At 39.6% G+C, this 22,067-nt stretch overlaps 2 protein-coding genes across 2 annotated transcripts in view; one reads left to right on the forward strand and one right to left on the reverse strand.

Moving 5' to 3' along the window:
- Positions 1-567: 567 nt before the first annotated feature.
- Positions 568-9,982, reverse strand: LOC115442276. The gene is made up of 14 exons (XM_030167288.1): positions 9,802-9,982; positions 8,811-8,934; positions 8,321-8,467; positions 7,718-7,893; positions 7,069-7,263; positions 6,295-6,510; positions 5,885-6,065; positions 5,347-5,557; positions 4,827-4,971; positions 4,570-4,698; positions 4,137-4,285; positions 3,558-3,798; positions 1,310-1,456; positions 568-730 (listed from the first exon to the last, which is right to left on the reverse strand). Exons 1-14 carry the CDS (start codon positions 9,811-9,813, stop codon positions 662-664), a joined length of 2,142 nt encoding a protein of 713 aa, XP_030023148.1. The 5' UTR covers positions 9,814-9,982; the 3' UTR covers positions 568-661.
- Positions 9,983-12,256: 2,274 nt separating this feature from the next.
- The window catches only part of LOC115442269 (high-affinity choline transporter 1), a 30,907-nt gene continuing 21,096 nt past the window's right edge, over positions 12,257-22,067 (forward strand). The window contains exons 1-4 of the mRNA XM_030167280.1: positions 12,257-12,629; positions 14,006-14,189; positions 15,787-15,894; positions 16,314-16,469. Of these exons, the coding sequence (XP_030023140.1) occupies positions 14,024-14,189; positions 15,787-15,894; positions 16,314-16,469 (430 nt within the window). The 5' untranslated portion in view covers positions 12,257-12,629; positions 14,006-14,023. The remainder of the gene's footprint in view (positions 12,630-14,005; positions 14,190-15,786; positions 15,895-16,313; positions 16,470-22,067) is intronic.

Genomic DNA, 22,067 nt, shown 5'->3' on the forward strand with positions numbered 1-22,067 from the left:
TCTTAATGGCTACACAATGCGCTGTTAGAACTACATACCTATCTATATTATGGGCTTTTGACAACACTGATTTTAGATGATGTCGATGCTCCGATGAGTCATCTTGGAAGGGGCATTGACATTGGCACAGTTTGTGCGTCAGCAGCACGTCAGGTATCAATGACCTCTTGCGGATGTGCCAAAATTAATTCTATCCATTTATGTGTGATTGATTAGCACGAAATCTTATATAGTCATGTACTAAAGCCAAACGCATAAAATTGCGCAAATACAACTGGAAGTAGGTACATTCAGATTTTCTGTTGCTTAGCAATATAGTAGTGTTTATATAGTGTTGAAAGGAGTGCTTTTCAACATTCTTTAGGCAGTAGTTTACCTTAAAAATCTTATCTATATTCTAATGCGGCGCGCTGACTTTTTACAAATGATAAAAAAATTCGAATAGGTTACGAATAGGTATAAACTTATTTTTTTATTTCGTTATTAGACACGGATTGGTATTTCAATTTCATTTAGTTACATGTGCCAAGACGCTTAAATACTAAAGGTAAAGAATAAGAACACAAGTATATGCTAAAAATTTTACTGGCTATTATGGATTTATGTTGCACGAATACTGGACTATACAGGGCGATACATAGTGCCGAAAGACTGGAAGCTGCTAGCAGGGCTGCGCGCTTGCAGTGGCAAACAGGATGTCCAGTGCCTTGCACAGCGCGCGGTAGTTTACCTGCAGTGTATACGTTAAAAGCATTGTTATAAAAGTTACTTAATTATAAATATTATATATCTTGACCTATATTGAATAGGGTTAAAACTAGGGACAGCTAACCTAGAAAGTCATATCTAAGAAAAACGATGTAGGTATTGATTGGATATTACAATGTTATGGCTGAAGTTTAGGTGCGCCTATCGAAAAAATGTAGCAATAAATTACACAAATGTATAGAAGACAGAAAATGTGAATAGTTACCTTGGTACTTTGAAATATCAGACATAATGATTATAATTGGGCAAAAGGAGTAAGTTTTAAGTACGATAATGCAAGCGCAATGCAGTGCAACGCAATATTTTGCAATTCAGTTATTTAATTATTTATTATTTATTTAAACTCTTTATTGTGCATCAAATCGTACAGTAAAGTAACCATACAACAGAGATAATAAAATAACAGGAAGTACAAATGGCGGTCTTATCGCTAGCGGCGATTTCTTCCAGACGACCAAAGTTGTACATGTAAATTTTTATGTGTTATGCAGGCAATGAGCATTCGTGTAATAGGTAAGTTCCAAAGTTACCAGTTACGTACCTCGTCTCCGCAGCCGCGCCGGTAGCCGAAGCACTTGTAGAGCAGATCTCGCTCGCGCGCCGACACCAGCGCCAGCAGTCCCCGCTGGCACAGCGCGCGCTCCGCCGACACCCGCGGGATCGTGCCGCAACGCTCCTTGTCCATGTCCTTCATTTAAGTAAATAAATATTTTAAATTAAAATTGAAGTAGGTTACAGACTTACGCCCGAAATTAATAATGTATCTACTATCCAAGACAGAAACCTATCTTAGATTGCCGACTATCTTTCGATTGGTCTCCTATCGGCATGCCAATATCTTAACTCGCCTATCCTTGCTTGCCTTCAACGATAGATCGCTGGCAATCCTTTCCAGATGCGTTCCCTCCTGACCATTCCATTTTATGCAGAATATTCCATTCGTAAAAAAAATACTTTTTGTATTTTCTATACAAACTATTCGTTTCAATATTTGCCTAATTGCTACTTGGAGTAATAAAAAAATATTTTATGTATTTTAGCCCTCAAAAGAAATAATTAATAATTAGTACATGTCATATTTAAGATACAAACTTTTTAATTAGTTTCAAAATGGAACGTCAGTAATGTGGTTGCTGACATATTTTGACACTGAAGTTTAATAACATTGTTCATAATATATTAATAAATCTTTAAAGGATTTAGTTTTTAGTATGAAGTACGCAGTAAACTTGGTGCCATATAATAATAATTGGACTCTGTACACATTATCCAGTGTTATGGAACAAATTACAATTCCGTTATACATAATTGTTGCATAACTTTAACCGTTTATGCAGCGCACGCAACGGAAGCTCTCAAAAGTAATCAATTTTAGCCGTTTTTGGTCCCATTGGTCATAGTGTGATGATATATATATATACCCTATAATAGCCATCCGGAATAAATGGGCTATCCAACACTACAAGAATTTTTCAATTCGAACCGGAAGTTCCTGAGACCAGCGCGTTCAAACGAACATACTCTTCAGCTTTATATAATAGTATAGATAATGTATGGAAATTTTGCCTGTTGCTATGTTTTAACTTTCAACTAATAAAACTATGTTAATTTGTAATTATTATTTTGAATTACAAATGTAGATAAGCAATAAAATAAATAGCAGTGATTGTAAAGGTATTTTATTTTACTAAGTAAAGAAGTTATTTGTTAATGCTGTTCTTTCTCCAACATCTTGATTCTCTATATTGTTCTCATAATTAATAATATCAGCAGTTGATAATTCCACTTAGGTTGGAATTTCCTCTAGCCTGTGATTCCGACAAATATTGTGCAAAACTGCAGTTGCAATTATTATTGTTTGAACTTTAGGTAAAGATAAACGCAATGTCAATGCAATCACAGGGAAGCGACGTTTCCATGTACCAAATGTCCTGAAAAAGATAATATAAATATTTCCTATTCCTCAGCAAAAGTTGATGGAATGGAGAAACACCATAGTTCCTGAAAAAACGATGCAATTGCCCCTTGTTAGTACCTATCTAATAGTTCGGTAGGTACAGTATTTTTTGTAAATAATGTCAAAAATTATTTACCTTGTACATAGAAGTAACACGAATATACGAGATCAGTTTAACTAACAATGATTGGCAAGCAGATTTCGAAAGCCTAATCCAAACGTGAAATCAAACTCATCCAGGGTCTGCATGTAGTTAACTCTTTTCATTACCCGTGATGAAGCGCGATTTTCAGTTTCGCTATCAGTATCGCTAGTCCCTCCAAATCACTGTCGTCACTGTCACTAGAGAATATGGATATTTCCATTGCCTTTTCGTTTCCCTTAAAATCAGTGTAAGCGATATTCAAAACATATTGAGTAAACTGAGGAATTGGTCCGATTGGAAAATGCGATTGTTTACAACAATCAAATCAAATGTCAAAACGGGTAGATAGAGTATTGGCAAGCGTAAACTGTCATTTTCAAACAGAGGGTAATCTATGATCTGTAATCCGTCCTCTCAAAGATCGATTATTGCTAGAGATAGCTTACTGAATCTATGGATTGGTTATTGGCATGCTTTATCCATAAAAACGAATGAATTATCAATCTTAGATGGCATACATTGGATTAGGATTGGTTATTAATTTCGGGCGTTAAAGCGCCTCAAAAATTATACAAGCAATTAGGCCGGCGGGAATAACAGTTAATCTGCTGACCGTACGGGGGGTGTATCTCTTGCCGTCAACACTGCTGTGCTGTCCATAAAAACGAATATTTCATACAAACTGACCTGAAACACTTCCAAAATATTGGATAGTTGGTCAGGGTATTTCGATAACTTTTGCAAAGCGCCGGACACGATGCTGCGCTCTTCAAAGTTGAGGAAGTTGAGCGGCGTGTCGAGCGTGGGCACGTGCGGCACAGGCTCCAGGAGGGGCGCACGCTCCAGCCCGCCTTGCGTCAGCGCCTCTCCCACTGTCGAGCAAAATCGCTCGTACTCGATAAGGCGCCGCCGTCCCGGCGCAGAGAACCTGATGAAACAGTAATTAATTGAGATAGGTATCATGCCTATTTTATATACATTTATCCTCCGAAGCGGTAACTTATTCAGTATAATATCTGAAAAAATTATACAAAACAATATATATTAGCACTCTACTAAATTCGTGCAAAAAAGATTTGCGTACATTCCAAGTATGAAAGATTTACATTAGACGATAGTTTTATATTTAGTGAGTTGGCGATCAAGTTAATTCCAACATTAGTACAGAGATGGCGTTGAGACCGTAGAACTTAGGAGAAAACTGTATTATTATGTTTAGAGAGTATGGGTAGGGCATGTTTCAACATATTGTATATTAGAACGTACACTTCCATGAGCGTGTCCATCTCTAGCGGTGAAAGCGCAAGTTTGGCGCTGGCGAGGCCGCGGTAGAAGTCCGCGCGCGGGATCACCAGCTCGTTGCGAGGGTCGAACTGCTTCAGGAACTCGCGGGGACGCAGACCTTCACGAACCATCTAGACACAACAAATTAATACTTAATTATGTATAGATCGAGAGTTAAATCGCTTGATACTTTTAGAGACTGGCGCCTCCTAAACTTGCTACAACTACGACGCATATATAGACGCAGTGGTTAACTATGAAATTATTTTTGATTTCATTTGGCGATGAACCTTCTTGGTAAACAAACGAAATGATTCGTTTTTTTGCTTCTTTAGGTATTATGGAAGTTATTTAATGGTGCTTTTATGCATTAAGGAACAATGATTCTGTGCATCAAATATCATCGGCATATCACCTTGCCCTTGATTTTGGCGAGTATCTGTACGATATCAGTCTGCAGCGGATCCACGGTGGTGACGCGCGGCGGCTTTGGTGCCGTGGAGGGACCGGCGATGGTAGCGCTCTCCACCGGGCGCTCTTCCAACTAACAACAGAAGTATCCGAAGAGGATTAGTGTAGAAAAATCTTAGCTGTTCAAACAGAGGAGTTAGAGCAAGGAATAATTTACAATTGGGATTTGAATTTGGGTAGTTAAGTGGTGGGTAGTGATACCTCGTCAAGCAACCGCACGTAGCTGAAGCCGAGGTCGTCGAGGTAGCGGTCCTCGAGCGCGCGCACCAGCGCCGCGGCCGGCAGCACGCCCAGCCGCGCCAGCACGCGACGCACTTGCGCGCGGGATACGTGGCCATTGTTGTGCCTGGATACAATACCCCCCATTTTAAAACAAGTTCATTGTTATTAGGTCTGAAAGGATGCGCGGAACACACAAGTAGGTATAATTTATATCTTCGTCTCTTTACTGACAACAGACAAGCTTTTTTAAGTGCGTATGGTACGAACTAGGTCTTGCATATATAAATTCAATTATAAGTTCGTTTTAAGTTAGCTAAGAAAACTTAAGTTAGATACTGCGTTTGCTGGTAATTTTCCTATGAAAATAATGTAGAATTAGGATAGTCAACAGATATCGAGGTTCTAAAAGCATATTCTGTGAAATTTTCTGCTGACCTTATCGGCGCCGTCTAGTTTGTGAACCTGCATCAAAAGATGTTACAGTATATTAAGTACTCACTCATCGTGATCAGAAAAAGCAGGTCTCAAGTCAATGGAGCGCTCCTTGCAGGCCGCCCGCACGCGCAGCAGCGCAGCTTCGGCCAAATCCTGATGGTGCGCGCCCTCCCCGCGGTCCTCGGCCGAGCCCACCGGCGGCAGGGCGGCCACCGCCTCTGCGGCGCTTCCCGCCGACACCTCCGGGTGCTTCTCTAGCTCTTTTATTGTGAACACTAAAGGAAACCGTATATAATGCTCAGGTAAGATTTGCAATTACTTAGCGTTAGATTTGGTGTGAAGACACTTTATTCCAAATTAAATTAAGTAGATATTTTGTTTTTAAATTACATCTATCTAGGTACTAAATATTTAACTGAATACAAAAACAGCGTAGACATTCAAAATATAGGTTTTGGTTCCCGAAATTAAACATCCAAAGAAACTAAAATTTCTACAAGGATTAATTTGATTATTTAATTTAAATTAACAGAATCCTATTACATTTGTTTCGAGTTCTAGTCCAAAATATGTGGACCGATATCCATGATAAAGTAACATACCCTGATCACAATCATCCTCGAAGGTCCGCCAGCAGACGCGGTCGTTGTCGTTGGGGTCGAGGTAGTGTCGCAGCACGCACAGCACCTCAGAGGGCGATAGGGTTGTACCCAATCCCATCGCATCCATGGCGCGTCGGAACTGCTGCGGCGCGATACGGCCGCTGTTCAGAGGATCGTAGTCCTGGACATCGGTAGCATAAATTACCTCCTAATTTTGTTAAGGAGTCCCTACCTAATAAAGAGACTGATATTCAAAGTGATTGGCAAACACTGAAGACTACCTTAAAAAGAACTTTCAGAAGATCCTCTGCATGAGGTATACGAGCTAAAGGGAGGTTGTTAGCTTATAGAGCCGGGTGGAAGATCTCACCAATCCCAATAATTTACTCCAGTTCTATTATCGGACATACCCTGAAAAACTCGGAAACCCTGATGCTTCTCTGCATGACGAACTGCTGCACTCGTAGCATGAGGTCTATAAGCTGACGTGAGGGTTTAGGTGGGGTTAACACTGGGTGAAATACGTCGGTAGCACCCAACGGCGCGGTGGACAGGCCAGCCGCGATCTCCGGACGAGAGAACTTCGGTAGCGTTGTGTCAATTACTGCGTTGGGGTTCTTGTAGTCCTGTAAAACAATCAAAGGCTGTATAAATAAAGCTACATTGACATTCATCATCATCATCATCTCAGCCACAGGAAGTCCACTGCTGAACATAGGCCTCCCCCAAGGATCTCCACGTCGACCTGTTGGAAGCGGCCTGCATCCAGCGACTTCCTGCGACCTTAGCCAGGTCGTCCGTCCACCTTGTAGGCGGGCGTCCGACCTTTCGTTTGCCTGTACGTGGCCTCCACTCTAGAACCTTTCGACCCCAACAGTCATCGGTTCTTCGAGCTAAGACATTCATTGTGTAAAAATAATAATTTAGTCCTAGTGCCTACACGAAAAGATTTGCTAAGTGCAGGAACTTTTTTATGGGTGAAGTAATCTTACCTACCAAAAGTTGAAATCGGGCCCAATTTTTTTTATTTATCGCCGGGAGTCTCGTACAGCACAAGAAGTTGCTATCATTAATGATTACTTGATGAAACGTGATGACGTCATTAAGTCAAAATTAAATCAATTGTTATTATGGCTATTTTAGGATTGTCCAGTTAAAGATTTAAAAGTGAGAATTAGTCTAACCGGTCCAAGTCCTTGAATACCCTCCTTCTTAACAGCCTCAACGGCCTTAAGGAAGTCTACGTAGTCCAGTGTGTAGGAGTCCTTGATAAACCGGCGCACCAACAGGTTGAAGTCTTCGGGGGACACTATAACGCCGATGTAGTTGAGGATGCGGGCGAAGTGCGCAAACGTTATGCGTCCGTCGTTTTTTGCTACCTATAATACAAGGGGATATTTTGAAGCGAGCTCCTACAGATACCTACGATAAAGGAAATTATTGTTATGAGGTGTGAAGGTTCAAGTCCGTCTCATAGTTTTTGCTTTACCAGCATAGATTGTTAAATGTTCTCAATGTGTTATAATGTTATGTAATAGGTAAATATTGATCCCGAGTAGAATCGCAAAGTTGCGATGCAATCCACGTTCGCCAAACGGAGTTTAAAATATTGTGGCTAAAATATTATCGAATGCAGCATCAGGGCTATGCGTCAAGGTTTTTATTATACAGACATGGCAGTGACGTTATCACAAGGTCACTTTATAGTAAGTGGAAGCTATGGACGCTAGTTCAGATACCTAATTCACCATTAATTAGTACAGTTATTTCGTAAATCATTGACCTCTGTTTCACAATAATGTTTCCAATTCTCTATAATAAGTTAGCACTCACAAGTTCATAGTCCTGAAAGTACGGCTTGAGTGGCAATTCCCTATCGGCGATGGTGGCGAGCAGGCAGCACAGTCGACGCAGTTGCCACTGGTCCAGCTTGTGGCACTCGGGCTCTGGCGGAGGCGGGCATGCCTCCAGAATGCAGTCAGCCGATGTCTTGTCGCGACCACCGGCATCTAAAAACATGAGACTAGCTTGGGATTGGAAAAAGAAGTTCCCAGAAGAAGTGTTGTCTTGTATGAAATTGAACTGAAGATCTATGCTAAAGGTATTATGATATGATTGCAAAATTGATTCATTTATGTTTACACTCGTGTTTCTATTATAAATAAGCTAAACAATTTAGAAAGAAGTATCGCTGTGTTTATTGGAATAAATCTAGGTTAATATCCAGTTTGCAAAGGCACTTAACGTTTTCAGTGAAATTGAAACGCTAATTAATGGCTAAGAGTATGTCGGAGCGTTGCGGTGTGTTTGAAATTAGGACGAAGTCAATAAGGTATCGTGAAGCTTTGATAATAGTATTTGGCCAAATAAAAATAAATAAAAAAGTAATTTGCTAAGAAACTTTATTATAATAAATCAAGATCTAGTATACCGGACCTTCTCCGTGTATTATCTGGCAGAGCTGATGGTATAGTACGCGACCATCCTGGGCCCTGAAGTAGTCTGCTAGCTGGGCGATCTCGGCGTCAGATAGACCCACCACTGAGCGCAGTGGGCCCGCTAGCACCGACACGAACTTTGACTCTGGAAAAGGTTTGAATCAATAAAGTTTTATATTAAATGCTTGCCAAATGCTGTAGCATTAGGCTCCTCTACCAATGAAACAAGATCGGTCTTCAGGCCATGGTGGATTTGTCGGTCCTCGGATGATGAACGTGCGGGAGATATGACTCCGTAAAAGCTAATGTATGTGTGGATGGTAGATACTATGTCATAAGGGCGGCGCTGTAGTGAACAAAGAACCTAAGTCACTTTTTTAGACCATGTTCAGCCCCTCAGGGACGAGACTGGTATTTAAAATTTGCATTTGAAAGCGCCAATTACAAAATGATGATTATAGCTGATATGAGATAAGTGGGCGGAGTACCAGAGATAAGCGAGTTCCCCTCGGGGTCCAAGGGTCGATACCACTCCCAAAGGTCCAGCCCGACGCGGAACACCGCCGCGCGGATCTTGTTGCATGTCTTCCACACGTCAGCCAGACGTACTATCTATATCAAAATTAAAGATAAAAAAAATAATATTAATACGTTATAGATTTACCCGGGCCTGATCTTCCAGTGGGGTTACAGCTTCAATTAGACGTAGCCTTTCCTCGCCATCGCACGTGCGATTCTTAAGAGGACATAAAAAGATGCCTTGTCTGAACACAAACGCGAGGCTATTCTTGCTCACATGGACAGGCAAGACTTGCCTTTAGAAAATTGCCGCAAGAAACACGCTACATCTACACGAGTCTTAAGACATGCCGGAAGTTTTATTGCACCTAAATGGTAAATGGTGTCGAGTAGAAAGAAGCATTTAAAGTTTCTATACGTTAGGCTTGCTTAGTTGCTTCTTCTTATACTGAAAGGACCGCTTACGGACCTTGTATGCATAATGAAACTTGAATAATTTACCTGCGTATTTCGAATTCAGTCATCAACACGTCAAGGCGCTTAGTGGTTGTGAAAGCCTTATTTCCACCGCACATTCTGAATGAATGCTCATGACACGTACGTCATTATTGTACATTAAAACTCATTCATACATCGTCATACAAGCATGTACCAGCGGCCCATTAGTGAAGTGGCAGATGGTAGGGCACCTATTTAGGTCGTGATACCAGATTTTAAAACACCAATATAAGTATTGTGTTTACGAATTCTTGCTTGATATGGCGGAATTGACGCTCTTTAATATCATATTATGGAAAAGAAACCAGACACAAATCATGCTTCTATCCGTAAGGGATAGGTAGAGGTGTCACGAGGAATAAGGGCAATATCGTGGAGAGATAATAATTTGGACAAATCTGCGATTATTATCTCTTCAGCCTTTAACTTCGCTGTAAAAACGTTATACAACAATATACTTACAGTGTCATGCATTTTGAAAAATTTTGATCCTTTCTATAAAATAGCTACGAATTAGACTTTTCTAAATTTACCGTGGATTTACTTAGTCATTTGAATATGAAATATGAATTTTGCAATGAAATTTTGATATTGCTTCCGAAAATATTGTCCCTCTCTCGGTAAACACTTGACTTTTGTCAAAATTAAGTTGTTTTTTTTTTATTTGACAGTTTTTAAAAACCTCTGTGGTTGAAGTTTGTTCTATAAAAATAACGTTTTCAGACGCTTCCGCCCAAGTAAGTTAAGATAATTATTAATTCTAGATATAATTAAATCGTAACCAAATTATATTTTGTTTCCATTTGTTTAATTTTAATAAGTTACGCAGAGAAAGCGTATCTAGTGTGAAAGATTTTATACTTGTTCAGTTGTTTCTAACATTATTTTTACAATCAATCTCTCAAGTACCTTGTAAGCGAGGTTTAAAGTAAACGCGGTTTAGGAAATTAATTAAACTTGTAGTCTTTCGGCAATAGCACTTTTGCACGCTATCTGTGGTTATCTGACACAGTCAGATAATCAGTAATCATGCTGAAAACTCGCCCTGAGGCAATTATTGTACGTTCGGTCTCCTCACCGAATACAGATCTATGCACGGTGGAACAAATTTGTCGCGGCCCTAGGCAAACAGTTAAGTGTGTATACCTCATGGAAGCCATTAGCCAATTTACATTGAGGCTTATAAGGGCTCGCGAACATTTCCTGGTCTTCTCTCCTCCTGCCATCCTAAAAGGTTTCCTTTCACTTTCCCTCGCATGTCCTTTTGCTGCTATCCCCTCCCAAATTTCCTCTAGGACCCTGCAATCGTTAAGTCGGGGGATTCTTATCTCTCATTCACAATTTTTCTTAGGTGTCGACTTTGGGGATCGACACCCAAAAAAAAACATGCTGAAAATGTGGCCGTCTCTAATATTCACGACTAAAGTTGTTTGTTGTAATATTTAGGTCAAAGCATTAGCAATGCGATACACCTGTTTCGCAAGTAATTCGGAAACAACAGCTGCACTAATATCATGTTATCACAATCTGAGCTGTTTGTCCAGACAACAGAGTTTTATTATTTTCAACAATGGTCGATGATGGCAATAAATTTTAATTAATTCGACCTTGATCCACAGTTTAGTAAATTGCTTCTTGTAAAATAATTTAATACGATTAAATACAGGCCTAGTATGTTCCTAAATTAAATAGTAATAAAAAAACTGTCTATATTAGCTACTTATAGGTGAATATTTGGATAAAACTTTAATATTATGATATCAACTCTTAGTATAATGTTAAATGTGTTTAATAATATCCGTTATACTGTCCAGTTAAATGACTACACGGCAATTGTTGGTAAGTAGTTTGAATATCTGTCATCGACAGATCTTGCGTCCGGTGAAGGTTACCATGCGGGTATGTCACAATGGTCTTCTCATATAAGATAGAAAGCTGCTATATAGTTACTTTTATCTGATACATAGATATATTACATCGTTGTATCGTTTTGTATAATTAAGTAACCGTCAAAATTATCATATCAAGCGGATTTGACTTTGTTTTTCGACCAAAGAAGCACTGTAAAATGGATATGGATTTAAAAAAACTCACATAAGCTTAAATTGCAAACCTGTGAAATCAAGTTCTCATACACCATAGTAGAACCACTAAGTCATAAATAACAATAAAGATAATGTGTCACATGTGCGACATCGTTGTGCACGATTAGTATTGTAGTACAGGGCCGCGAGATGATAATATCTAAACATGTGGGTTGGGTCACACAGGACCATATGAATTTCCAATAATATGGTAAAAAGCATAATTTCGGAATGTACTTTCTTTAAAACAGCGTTAATTGTTTACCTCGCTTGGAAAAAAACTGCACGGAGCATAAATTTTATAGTAAGCACTGACTATACCTAGCAGTAGAAACAATAGCATGCATAAAAATACCCTCTACATTTATTTCATACACCTTTCTTCATAAAAAAATATGTGGAAAATATTTAATTATTTCTAATAAAGATGCTATCTTCTGTCATCAGCGCGTGATCTTTAAAATGGTCTCTGAAGGTCTCTGGGACGCGGGCGTTTCACTCATCAATCAATTTGTCAATGGGATCCAGAGCTGATACCGTGCCGTTACGAGCTCCACGGCCGGGACACGCTGCCGTCCGTACGTTATACTACGCGATGCATTTCATTGAAGCACCGCTTCAGCAGGTGGGAGCGAGTTGGAATATTCAGCAGGAGATGTATCGTGGGCGTCGCGTTTGGGTCGTGCCAGCCGCGGAGGAGGTACAGCACCTGCGCCGTACCGCTCGCCACGGACCAATGACGTCAGAGGATCGATCCGGAGCACGGCGGGCGCCTCTCGCCGCCGCCCCCGCCGCCGCACCGCGCGCCCGCACCCTCGTCCGCCGCCCTGGCCGCCACCAGCGCCGCGACCCGCTGTCATTTTAATACACGTGAGCGTAATGTGGAGCATAAAGTGAGGCGAGAGAGCGTACATTAATGTGGCACGGGCACCCATGTGCGGGCTAAGTTTCAGGACCAGGAACAGCCCTTCGCAGAAAACCTCCCTTCGATGGGGCGACAGCTGTTTCGCGCGTGAGCCGAGCGTGTAACGCACAGGCGACGGTCCGGGGTGCATCAGTGCTGTGTCGCGCCAGTGCCGCGCTCTGTGTAACCTGTGCTCTCCTGGTAATGGTGGGCGGTTTGAAGCCGAGCGGCGGGCGCCCGGCCAGCCACTGACCCTCCGCTGTCACCGAATATCGACGTGGGATATTTTAATACATAAATAAGTAAGTAAGTACTGACTTTGCTCGACTACTACTCTGTTATTACTTGCAATGTAGCAACATTAATGACTTAAATACACTTTGTAGTGCAGGGTGTGTTCACGCTTTTGTTTAGACCATCAATATAATTTGTATTCCCTTTTTTACACCTCCAGAGCTAGGTCATGTGAGACTGAACGTGATGAAACCGTAATTAATAATTTTATCAAGAGTTTTAGGTAATGTACTCGTAGTTGTTAGCTTTCCCTTTGTTATTTGCTAGATTTGCAAGAAATTGCAGTATATATTGGCCTTTAATAGATGCTTTGTAACTGTCACAGATCTGGCTTTGAGTCTATTGAGGCATATAATGCTAAGTAAGGTATATTTCGGTGATATAATTGATTGAAACGTTGGCCCAAGCGGTTGCATAACGGTCTGCTGTTTGTAAGAATCGAAGCACGGCGGCAGGGAGTCGAAAATATAGATTTTGGCATCATAAAATTTTACCTTCGTATCTGGGTGTAATCTTTAAGAATTTAAATGGATTTGACTATCAAAACGAATTAGCCTAGAATCTAGATAGTGTACAAGAAGCCTAACTATTAAAAGAAGCTTGTGCCCAGTAGTGGTAGAGTATATAATACAAGTTGATATTAATATTCTTAATGGGTAATATTAACATCACACTAAATAATGCAATGGTAGATTGTATCGTCCAACTGAAATTATTTACTAGAATAGAATTACAATGGGTTCACAATAGTAATTGCACTAGTTATATAAAATTCATAATCTATTTCGTTTTGGATAGTAATTACTTTGATGGGGATTTCAATACCATCGCGATGGTTGCTATTGCTTCATTTACTGGTCGGAAGGGTCTACCACAAGCTCTGGATGATGTTAATTGATGATTTTGATAAGTAAATCTCTATTATCAGTTACACTTATTTGAACTTGATATTAACCCCGAAAAGCGACGACAGCCTAGTAAAAGCGATAACCTAATTGGTTGTGGAACGGACTGCCGAGACGAATGTCCGCAGGTTCGAAACCCAAAGGCACACACCTCTGAGTTATCTTAATATTATGTGTGTATTCGTTGTGAATTATCGCTCGCTTTAACGGTGAAGGAAAACATCGTGAGAAAACCTGCATACCTGAGAAGTTTTCTATAGGGATTACGACGGTTTGTGAAGTCTACCAATTCACACTAGGCCAGCGTGGTCGACTAAGGCCTAATCTCTCTCAACAGTAGAGGAGGCTCGTGCCCAATAGTGGGACAGTATATAATACAGGGCTAATATTATTACTAACCCCGAAGACACCGGCGCCAACAAAGCTTGATATCCCGATAAACCTGAAGTCTTCAACTCCTAACGATCAGTTTTCAACAGGTTTAAGGAGCAACCAAGATGATCAACATAGCCGGCGTGATCTCCATCATTCTGTTCTACGTGCTGATCCTGGCAGTAGGCATCTGGGCCGGCCGCAAGAAACCGCCCGGCAATGATTCTGAGGAGGAAGTGATGCTGGCCGGCAGGTCCATTGGACTCTTCGTCGGCATCTTCACTATGACAGGTGGGTCCTTAGATAGCTCTACAAATGGGCGGAGTTGGTATAAGAAAGCGTTTTTTTGAACGAACATCTTTTTAATGAATTTGTGTATTTTGAATTAAATGTTTCCACTTACTGAAGCGTTGTTGGTAATTGCAACACTGGTAGAATAGATGGTCTTTAAGTTAAACGCGGTCTAAATCATTAAGACGTCCAGTCTCCTGTTCTTTTTAAAGTGTGAACCTTTGTTTTTGTAATCTATCCAATAAATATTAGTGAACTGTAAGATTGATTACAATGGATCCATCGTGGTAGTTCAAGAAAGTGGAATTGGAAACATGAAAAGAATAGGAGTTAGTAATGCGTTACTAGTTATAATTAGAGTGTCGTAATGTTCTTGCTTCCCTTCCAAGTATTCTTCCTGTGATTACGAAGGTTGTAAATTGTTTAACTTCATTTGACCTGCCCTAGTAATGGGCTAGTTCATTAATTCGCGTCGTTAATGACCGTACCAACCGCTGTAACGTCTCTTACATCTTTATGTACCAATAAAGTTTGTAACTCCGGCAGGTACTTCGGGGGAGGGATCGTGGTTTATTACCATGTTTAAATAAAGAATTATAGGTGTAAATAAATCAAAATAATTCCGCTTGCTTTTGCGGATTCCGCTATTGCTTTTATAACAGAAGATAGCCAACTGAAATCTTACATGGTGGTAGATTATCCAACAGACAAAAATCATCCTTACTGCTATGGGGTTTGTGAGTAATATCCTTCTTGGAGGAAAGGAGATAAAGTCCTTCGGCAAATACGCTATACTTGATAGCAGAGTTGTCATATAACTGGTGATTTAGGTCGGTGGCATAATCTGGGTCGGACTTTTTCATGCTGTAGTAAAAACTGAAAAATACGGCGTTTTTAGTATACTTGCCAATTTATTCATAATGTTCTTGAGAAATTCTTAAGGGAGTATAAAGAATCTTTACAATTTCACGCAGTCGAGTTTGTTGGTTTTTATTTGCTGTTGCTAAGCCTTTACAAAACGAGGGTTTACTGTGCAAATGTGACGTGGATACCTCACTAGTGTTTAGCGTAGGTTGCTTTATACTGAGTTTCTGCGTTGGTAGTAACAAATAGAAATGTTTCAGATTTCTCGTTTGATAGTTGAAAGGTCAAACAATTTAAAGTTATTAATTATGTCGGTAGCAGATTGGTATACTTTTGATGTTTACTGTTTATTTAATTCAAATTTAAACTGATGATTATCAAATTTTAATTTACTGTTAATTTACATTATGTTGGTATATTTATAAAACGAATTATCAAACTCCTTGTGTTACTGAATATTAGCAATAAAGTTTATTACATCATGGGCCGGAGCCACGACGAAAAGTTGGTGCCCTAGTTGTACTTCTGCCTACCTTTTCGGGGATAAAGACCTGATGTACCTTTGTAATTTTTTTTGTATTAAGCAAAGCGATAATGATAGCTGCCACTTCAGTCTTCTTTGGTTTACTGAGAGACCTTGGTAGAGTCAAACACCATTTGAGCCGTTCCATTCCATCTTCATAGTGCAGTTCTTGTTACTGCTAAACTTATTTGCTTGTAATGATGTATGCAGCGACATGGGTGGGTGGCGGCTACATCAACGGCACGGCCGAGGCTATCTACACGTCGGGGCTGGTGTGGTGCCAGGCGCCCTTCGGGTACGCGCTCTCGCTCGTCTTCGGTAAGTCTCTTCATCATTGACTAGCTTGAGTGACTAGTTGTTATTGTTTGGGAAAATGCTTTTAAGAGTAGTGACGTAGAATCATATCACCGTTGCCCAATTGCTAAATATTCCGGAGTTTTATGATAAGTATACGATGGACTTTCTGACATTATATTGTTAAAAAAATATGTATATGTAATCTCTAAATACATAGTAGATAGTATAAAATAGTAATTTATCTTTGTCTTCGATAAATACTTTATAACCACTTAAATTGTTTTCAATACGGGATTTTTAACCGACCTAAAAAAAAGAGGAGGTTCTCAGTTTGACTGTATTTTTAAGCGATAGATACGTTATTAAACTCACTAATGATACTGATCAGCACCCGAAGGTAGACAAAGGTACCGTTATTAAAAGTGATGTGTTGTACCCAGGTGGTATCTTTTTCGCGAATCCTATGCGGCGGCAGGGCTACGTGACGATGCTGGACCCCCTGCAAGACTCTTTTGGCAGTCGCATGGGAGGCCTGCTGTTTCTGCCGGCGCTCTGCGGCGAGGTCTTCTGGGCTGCCGGCATCCTTGCTGCTCTAGGTTTGTAATCATTTTAGTCTATTTTTTATTGGCTTTGCTATATAGGATGGATATATTTTCACGTTCACTGATATATTTTGGTGATAAGTTATGAAATAAAGTAAATCAGCCATCCTAAAGATTTGCTGTACTTCAACATATGGTGTCATCAGAAATTGGAATACACTTTCTAGCCGATCCTGGCACGGAATTGGCAGTGGATGTGAGATGGATGCCCTTATTTATTATACGACTGAGTGTTCCTTTGTGATTTTTATATGCTACCAGATAAGCCGAATTAAGGGAAGAATAGTCAGACAGAATTTACAATAAAGAACATAAAATAATGCTGACACTGCCTTTAACAACTGATCTACATTATATCAAATATTTATTCTTTAGGTCATGGCCTCATAGTGGAGCTCTAAATCTACTCGTGAACGTAGTCGGCGAAACTCGGTAATCTCATTAGCTCGCATTATTATTTCACAAAACCACAACCAGTTCGGAAGAATTAACTATTCTATTCGATATAGACGTTCTAACTGAATCGTGGGTATAGGATAAGAATATTTAATTTAATTAATAGGTTTATTGTACACCAAAATAAAAACAGTGTGCTTAAAATTAAAAACAATGTAGGCAGAGAGGCACAATGGACGGTCTTATCGATCGAGGCATTTTCATACAGACAACCATTTACAGACATTTTAGCGTGAGATAACATAAATATAACAACAAATTTTTATTCCTCAAATGGTTACACGAGCAAGCTGCTCGCTTGAATTATGAACATCACAACTATGCATGAACTAAAGCAACATCATTTGAACTTTGAATTCAAAAGCTCTACGTGGAGACTACGCCCGTTGAGCGGTATTAGATAATTTAAGAATTCATTCGTCACAGCTTACACATTCTTTTTAAAAAAAATGCAACCCCTAATTGAAATTAATTTGCATGAATAAATTATATTCTAAGTATTTCAAGTCATGACTCACGCAAGCTTCAGCCCGAATCCGCATTTGAAGGACTTTTAAAGTTGATGAATTTTTAAATGATTACTTCTTTACTTTGAATATTAATACCTCACGTTTTTTCTCTTCCTTAAAATTTAAGAATTTTTAAATGTTGCAGTGAAGTTTTATCGTGAAACTGGTGAAATATTGAAATAAATCTTTTAAAAGTTTATTTAAAAAGTAAGTTACGTGAGATTTTTTCTATATTCCCGGTGCAATGCTAGCTGAAAGCGGGACTGCTTTGTACTTATCTTTAAACTGTGAAATAAATCCAATTGATAGTCATTTTTGACGATAAATTGAACTTAAAACAAAGAATCATAAAATTTTAAAATAAAACTAAATAACTGAGTAGACGCTGAACACCCACAAAGTTGCTTCAACAACTTCAGCAACTGTCAGTTATAGTATTGTTTTCCAGCATCAAACTAATAGCGTCTGCGCAAAGTCTAAGTCACGTACAAAGCCAATGCCAACAACGAAGACATAAGATGGAAAGGATAGCTTTTTGGTTTCGCGGAGAAAGTCCTTATTACTACCGCCCAGCCTTCGTGGGGGCGACTGAGCGGTTATGCTGGGGTAACCGTGCCTTACGGCCCGGCGTTGAGCCGCCCGGATTTGATGGTGACCTTCGGGCGACCGCCGGGCCGAGTCCCTAACCCTATATACAACTTAACCTATGCACGGCCTACCAGCTAAAACTCCGCGGTGGCCCTCTTCGGCGCATTAGGGACGGCCGCGGGCTTCCTCTGACGTTGAAGTGTCTAGTCTGCGACCGCAGCCGCCCCTGCGCGGTGCCGCCTTGCGGCCCGTCTCCTATGGGGGGGGGGGCTCAGAAGCCCCCGCACACCGAAGGACGCCCTCGGCGTCTACGGCAGTGTGAGGCCAACAGCACACTGCCGTCCATCCCGGGGGTCAACCGAAAGATGCGCAAAAATGCACAAAAATGCACTAGGGCGGACAGCCCCCTGCTGCCCGCCGACGACCCCCTTCGTGGCCCCTATTAGTCGCCTCTTACGACAGGCAGGGGATAACGTGGTGGAATTCTCCAAATGCCCCCATTCCACAGGGCGGATGGAAAGGATAGCTGCAACTTTAATTCATTCTTTATTTTTATAGCGAGGATGTTTCCGTTTCTGCTTTCCTTGAGGCCCTTACAAGCCCATCCACATCAATTATGTAAATGTAAATTGCTTTTTAGGCCCCTTTGAAGAACGAGTTCTTGTTATTTATGTTATATATCAATGGCCTCCAGTACTGGAGATGCTATCGAAAAGGATTCCTATTGTTGATTTTGTGTGATATTTCATTTAAATAGCAATAACTCGTAGTTCGAAAAAGACTGGAGAAGGTGGTAACAATACTTTTAAATATATTTGCGTGTAGTGGGAACATCTTAATTTCTGTGTCGTTCGTTCTCACCCCAAGGGCGCTGAAGTCACGCTGCCCTTTTTTAACTATTTTAAAGTCTGTTAATGTTTTTTTTACTAATCTCGTAATATATAAAATTCTTTTTATTGCGATGATAAAAACAAATGACTAGATCGAATAAATAGAAATATTTTTGATTATTTTGTGGTAAACTAAAATAAAAATTCTCATGTCACTAAAATCCATTTTAGATAGCATAATTATAGCTACCGAAGCGAATAATTGAAGCTCTGATAATTATTAACACCCGCCGCCCACACGGAGCGTGGACAAAATGTCCAGGCGCGTTATTTTCGCAACTTATTTATCCAAGCGCGGACAAAGTGTCCGGTGACGGTATGGTCCCCCTTTTCCCGCAAACGACCCGTCTATTAACTAAGTGACAGACGAGTATTTTTACACCGCCACGTAGACTCCAACACGTTATTTTTACGAGTTGAAAAATACAGAGCATTCGTAAAAGAGGGGTGTGGTCGCTTTGACACCGTTTATTTAAGCATGCGTATAAAATTGGCGGTAAATTTATTGCAGTATAACTAATAATCTTGATAATAAACGAGTGACTTAGTACTTAGTACTCACAAATGGAGTATTGGACTGGTGCGACTAGCCTTAGAATAGTATATAATAATATTTAATATAGTCAATAAGTAAAGGAATTAGTTTATAAGGGAGGATCGGTATCTTTAAAGACAAAAAGCCGAAGTTCTTCTTTATAATCAACGTTTTTGTCGCATGATATTTTTAGATATATAGTTAGGGGGCTTAATTCCGTCTTCAGTGGTAGATCCGTCTTTTTGCAATTACGAGCAGTCTAATCAAAGGACAGCTTTGATAGCCGTATAGGTGAATAGGTTTTTTCTCTCATTTAATTATCCGGCTATCAAAGATATTCTTCGACTAAAACTCCCGTAATTGCAAAAAGACTAATACATACATAGACAGAGTAGGGCCTTTTGACTATACCACTGCTTTTTGTATTTCTGCCTTCAGGCACTAGTTAACAAGCACTGTAGCATTATGTATAGTGTTTTTGGATATTATAGCAAACCTTTTAATGGAAATTTCAAGTGTGTTCGTAGCTAGCACACTGCTGATCTCGTTTGTCATTCTGTTTAAAAACTGCGCCACAAGATTCATATAGTAAATAAAAGCGAAACGTCATACCATAATAAATAAAATAAATACCATAACGCCGCTGTGACGCACCGCATCGAGTAATGAATTACTTCACCGCGCGTCTTCTAAAGCCTATAATTACCTCTACGGCGCACAACTCTGTTGACGCAGGCATTAGGGTTCACGCCTAGGTAATTACGGCTTGCAAAAAGATCTAGGTTAATCTGTTGCTTTTCCGTGTGAACTTGATTTAAGGCTCCTATATAGGACTGATTAATGTTAGGTATGAAATGTGTGCACTATTAATTAAAGGAGCAGAAGCGAATTCTAATCGGACGGCCTGAAAATCATTAGTGGAGGCTAAGTTCAAAAATAAATAAATCAATGTATTTATTAGTTAGGCAGACGATAGCCTAATGGTTATACCAAATTTAATCCAAACCTATTAATATTATAGTTTGTTTAACAACAAATTATGAAAATATTCACAAATTTTCGTATCCTGAAGTAAGTAGGGAGTCAAACACTAGTAACAGATCATTTGAAACAATTTCGTGGAATATAAAGGGATCATACCCCGAAGGCCTCGCCTTGTTTCGCTACTTGTACTCATTATCCATCTAACAAGCTCGATGAGTCTCAAGATATCTGAAATGAAAATACGCCAATTCTAACGGTCTCCTACAGCCTCTTTCCAATCATAGGATTGAATATCTCAGAGATCCAGTTCTACTGAGTCCTTTCAGCTATAGTTGGGCGTGACACGACCAATTCCTATTTTCTTCCACTCTTTCAACAAGATCTTATGGGCGTGATAATATGGGTAAGCCATGGAGTAAGCCAAAAATCTTTTCTTTGGGCAATTTTTTAAACTTTTCAGCCAGCACCTTTGGCCAAACATAAAAATAGTATTCAAACGATCAAACGATTAAAATGGCAAGTAAGTGAAAAGGTTTTTTGAACTTTTGTTTATTTAGGGATGTTATCGTTTCCACTCGACCTGAAGCTCTTACAAGCCCTTCTACATTAATTATGTAAATGTGACGCCCGTTTCAAACCACTTTGAAGAATTTTACGATGTTAGGTTTATAGGGTTAACATTCATTATCAAGATTATGTATAAAGTTCAAAATAAACTTAAATAATATAATAATATCAGAACTGTATTATATACTTGCCCACTGCTGAGCACGGGCCTCCTCTACTACTGAGAGGGATTAGGCCTTAGTCCACCACGCTGGCCTAGTGTGGGTTGGTAGACTTCACACACCTTCGAAATTCCTTCGAACAAGAACTTCTCAGATGTGCAGGTTTCCTCACGATGTTTTCCTTCACCGTTAAAGCGAACGATAAATTCACAAAGAATACACACGTGATTTTTTAGAAAAGTCAGAATTGTGTGCCCTTGGGATTTGAACCTGCGGACATTCGTCTTGGCAGACCGTTCCACACCCAACTAGGCTATCGCCGCTATTAAAAAATAAACTTAAACGTTTAAAAATAATATATTATAATAATGTATCTAGGATCGAGGCCGAAGAAAGAAATTATAAAAGATCTTGATTTTTTTAATTTTTTTTTTATATTAGTTATTTAGATAAGCTATTTGATGAATCAAAAGGTGATATGAATTATTCTTGAAAAGTCGATTACATTTCGTATCATTTATTTTTATTTCATTATTTATATGATAATTAATTAACTATAATTGATGGACATGATATGTTCGAAAAACATCAGAACTCGCTAATGTGTTAGGAAATGTGAAGAAAGTGTCCATATTTTAAGTTTGATTCGTCTGAACCACAGACTGAGGACATGTTACGTTTTATTTCTCACTTATATCACAATTATTCCAAAATATGGTATGCGTTCGTAAATATAAGTAGCCATAAAGAACATATGTTCGATTCCCACGCACGCACCTACAGTAATCACTTGTCGATCGATCACTGAAACCATTATATCGCGTGGAGTTACCTCGGTAATCTAAGTTATTTTGGGCAGTCATGCTGCTATTGTATAAGCGATAGTTAAATATGTATTTTCT

Source organism: Manduca sexta, chromosome 21 (genome assembly GCF_014839805.1).
Source record: "Manduca sexta isolate Smith_Timp_Sample1 chromosome 21, JHU_Msex_v1.0, whole genome shotgun sequence".
In the NCBI taxonomy this organism is placed as follows: domain Eukaryota; kingdom Metazoa; phylum Arthropoda; class Insecta; order Lepidoptera; family Sphingidae; genus Manduca; species Manduca sexta.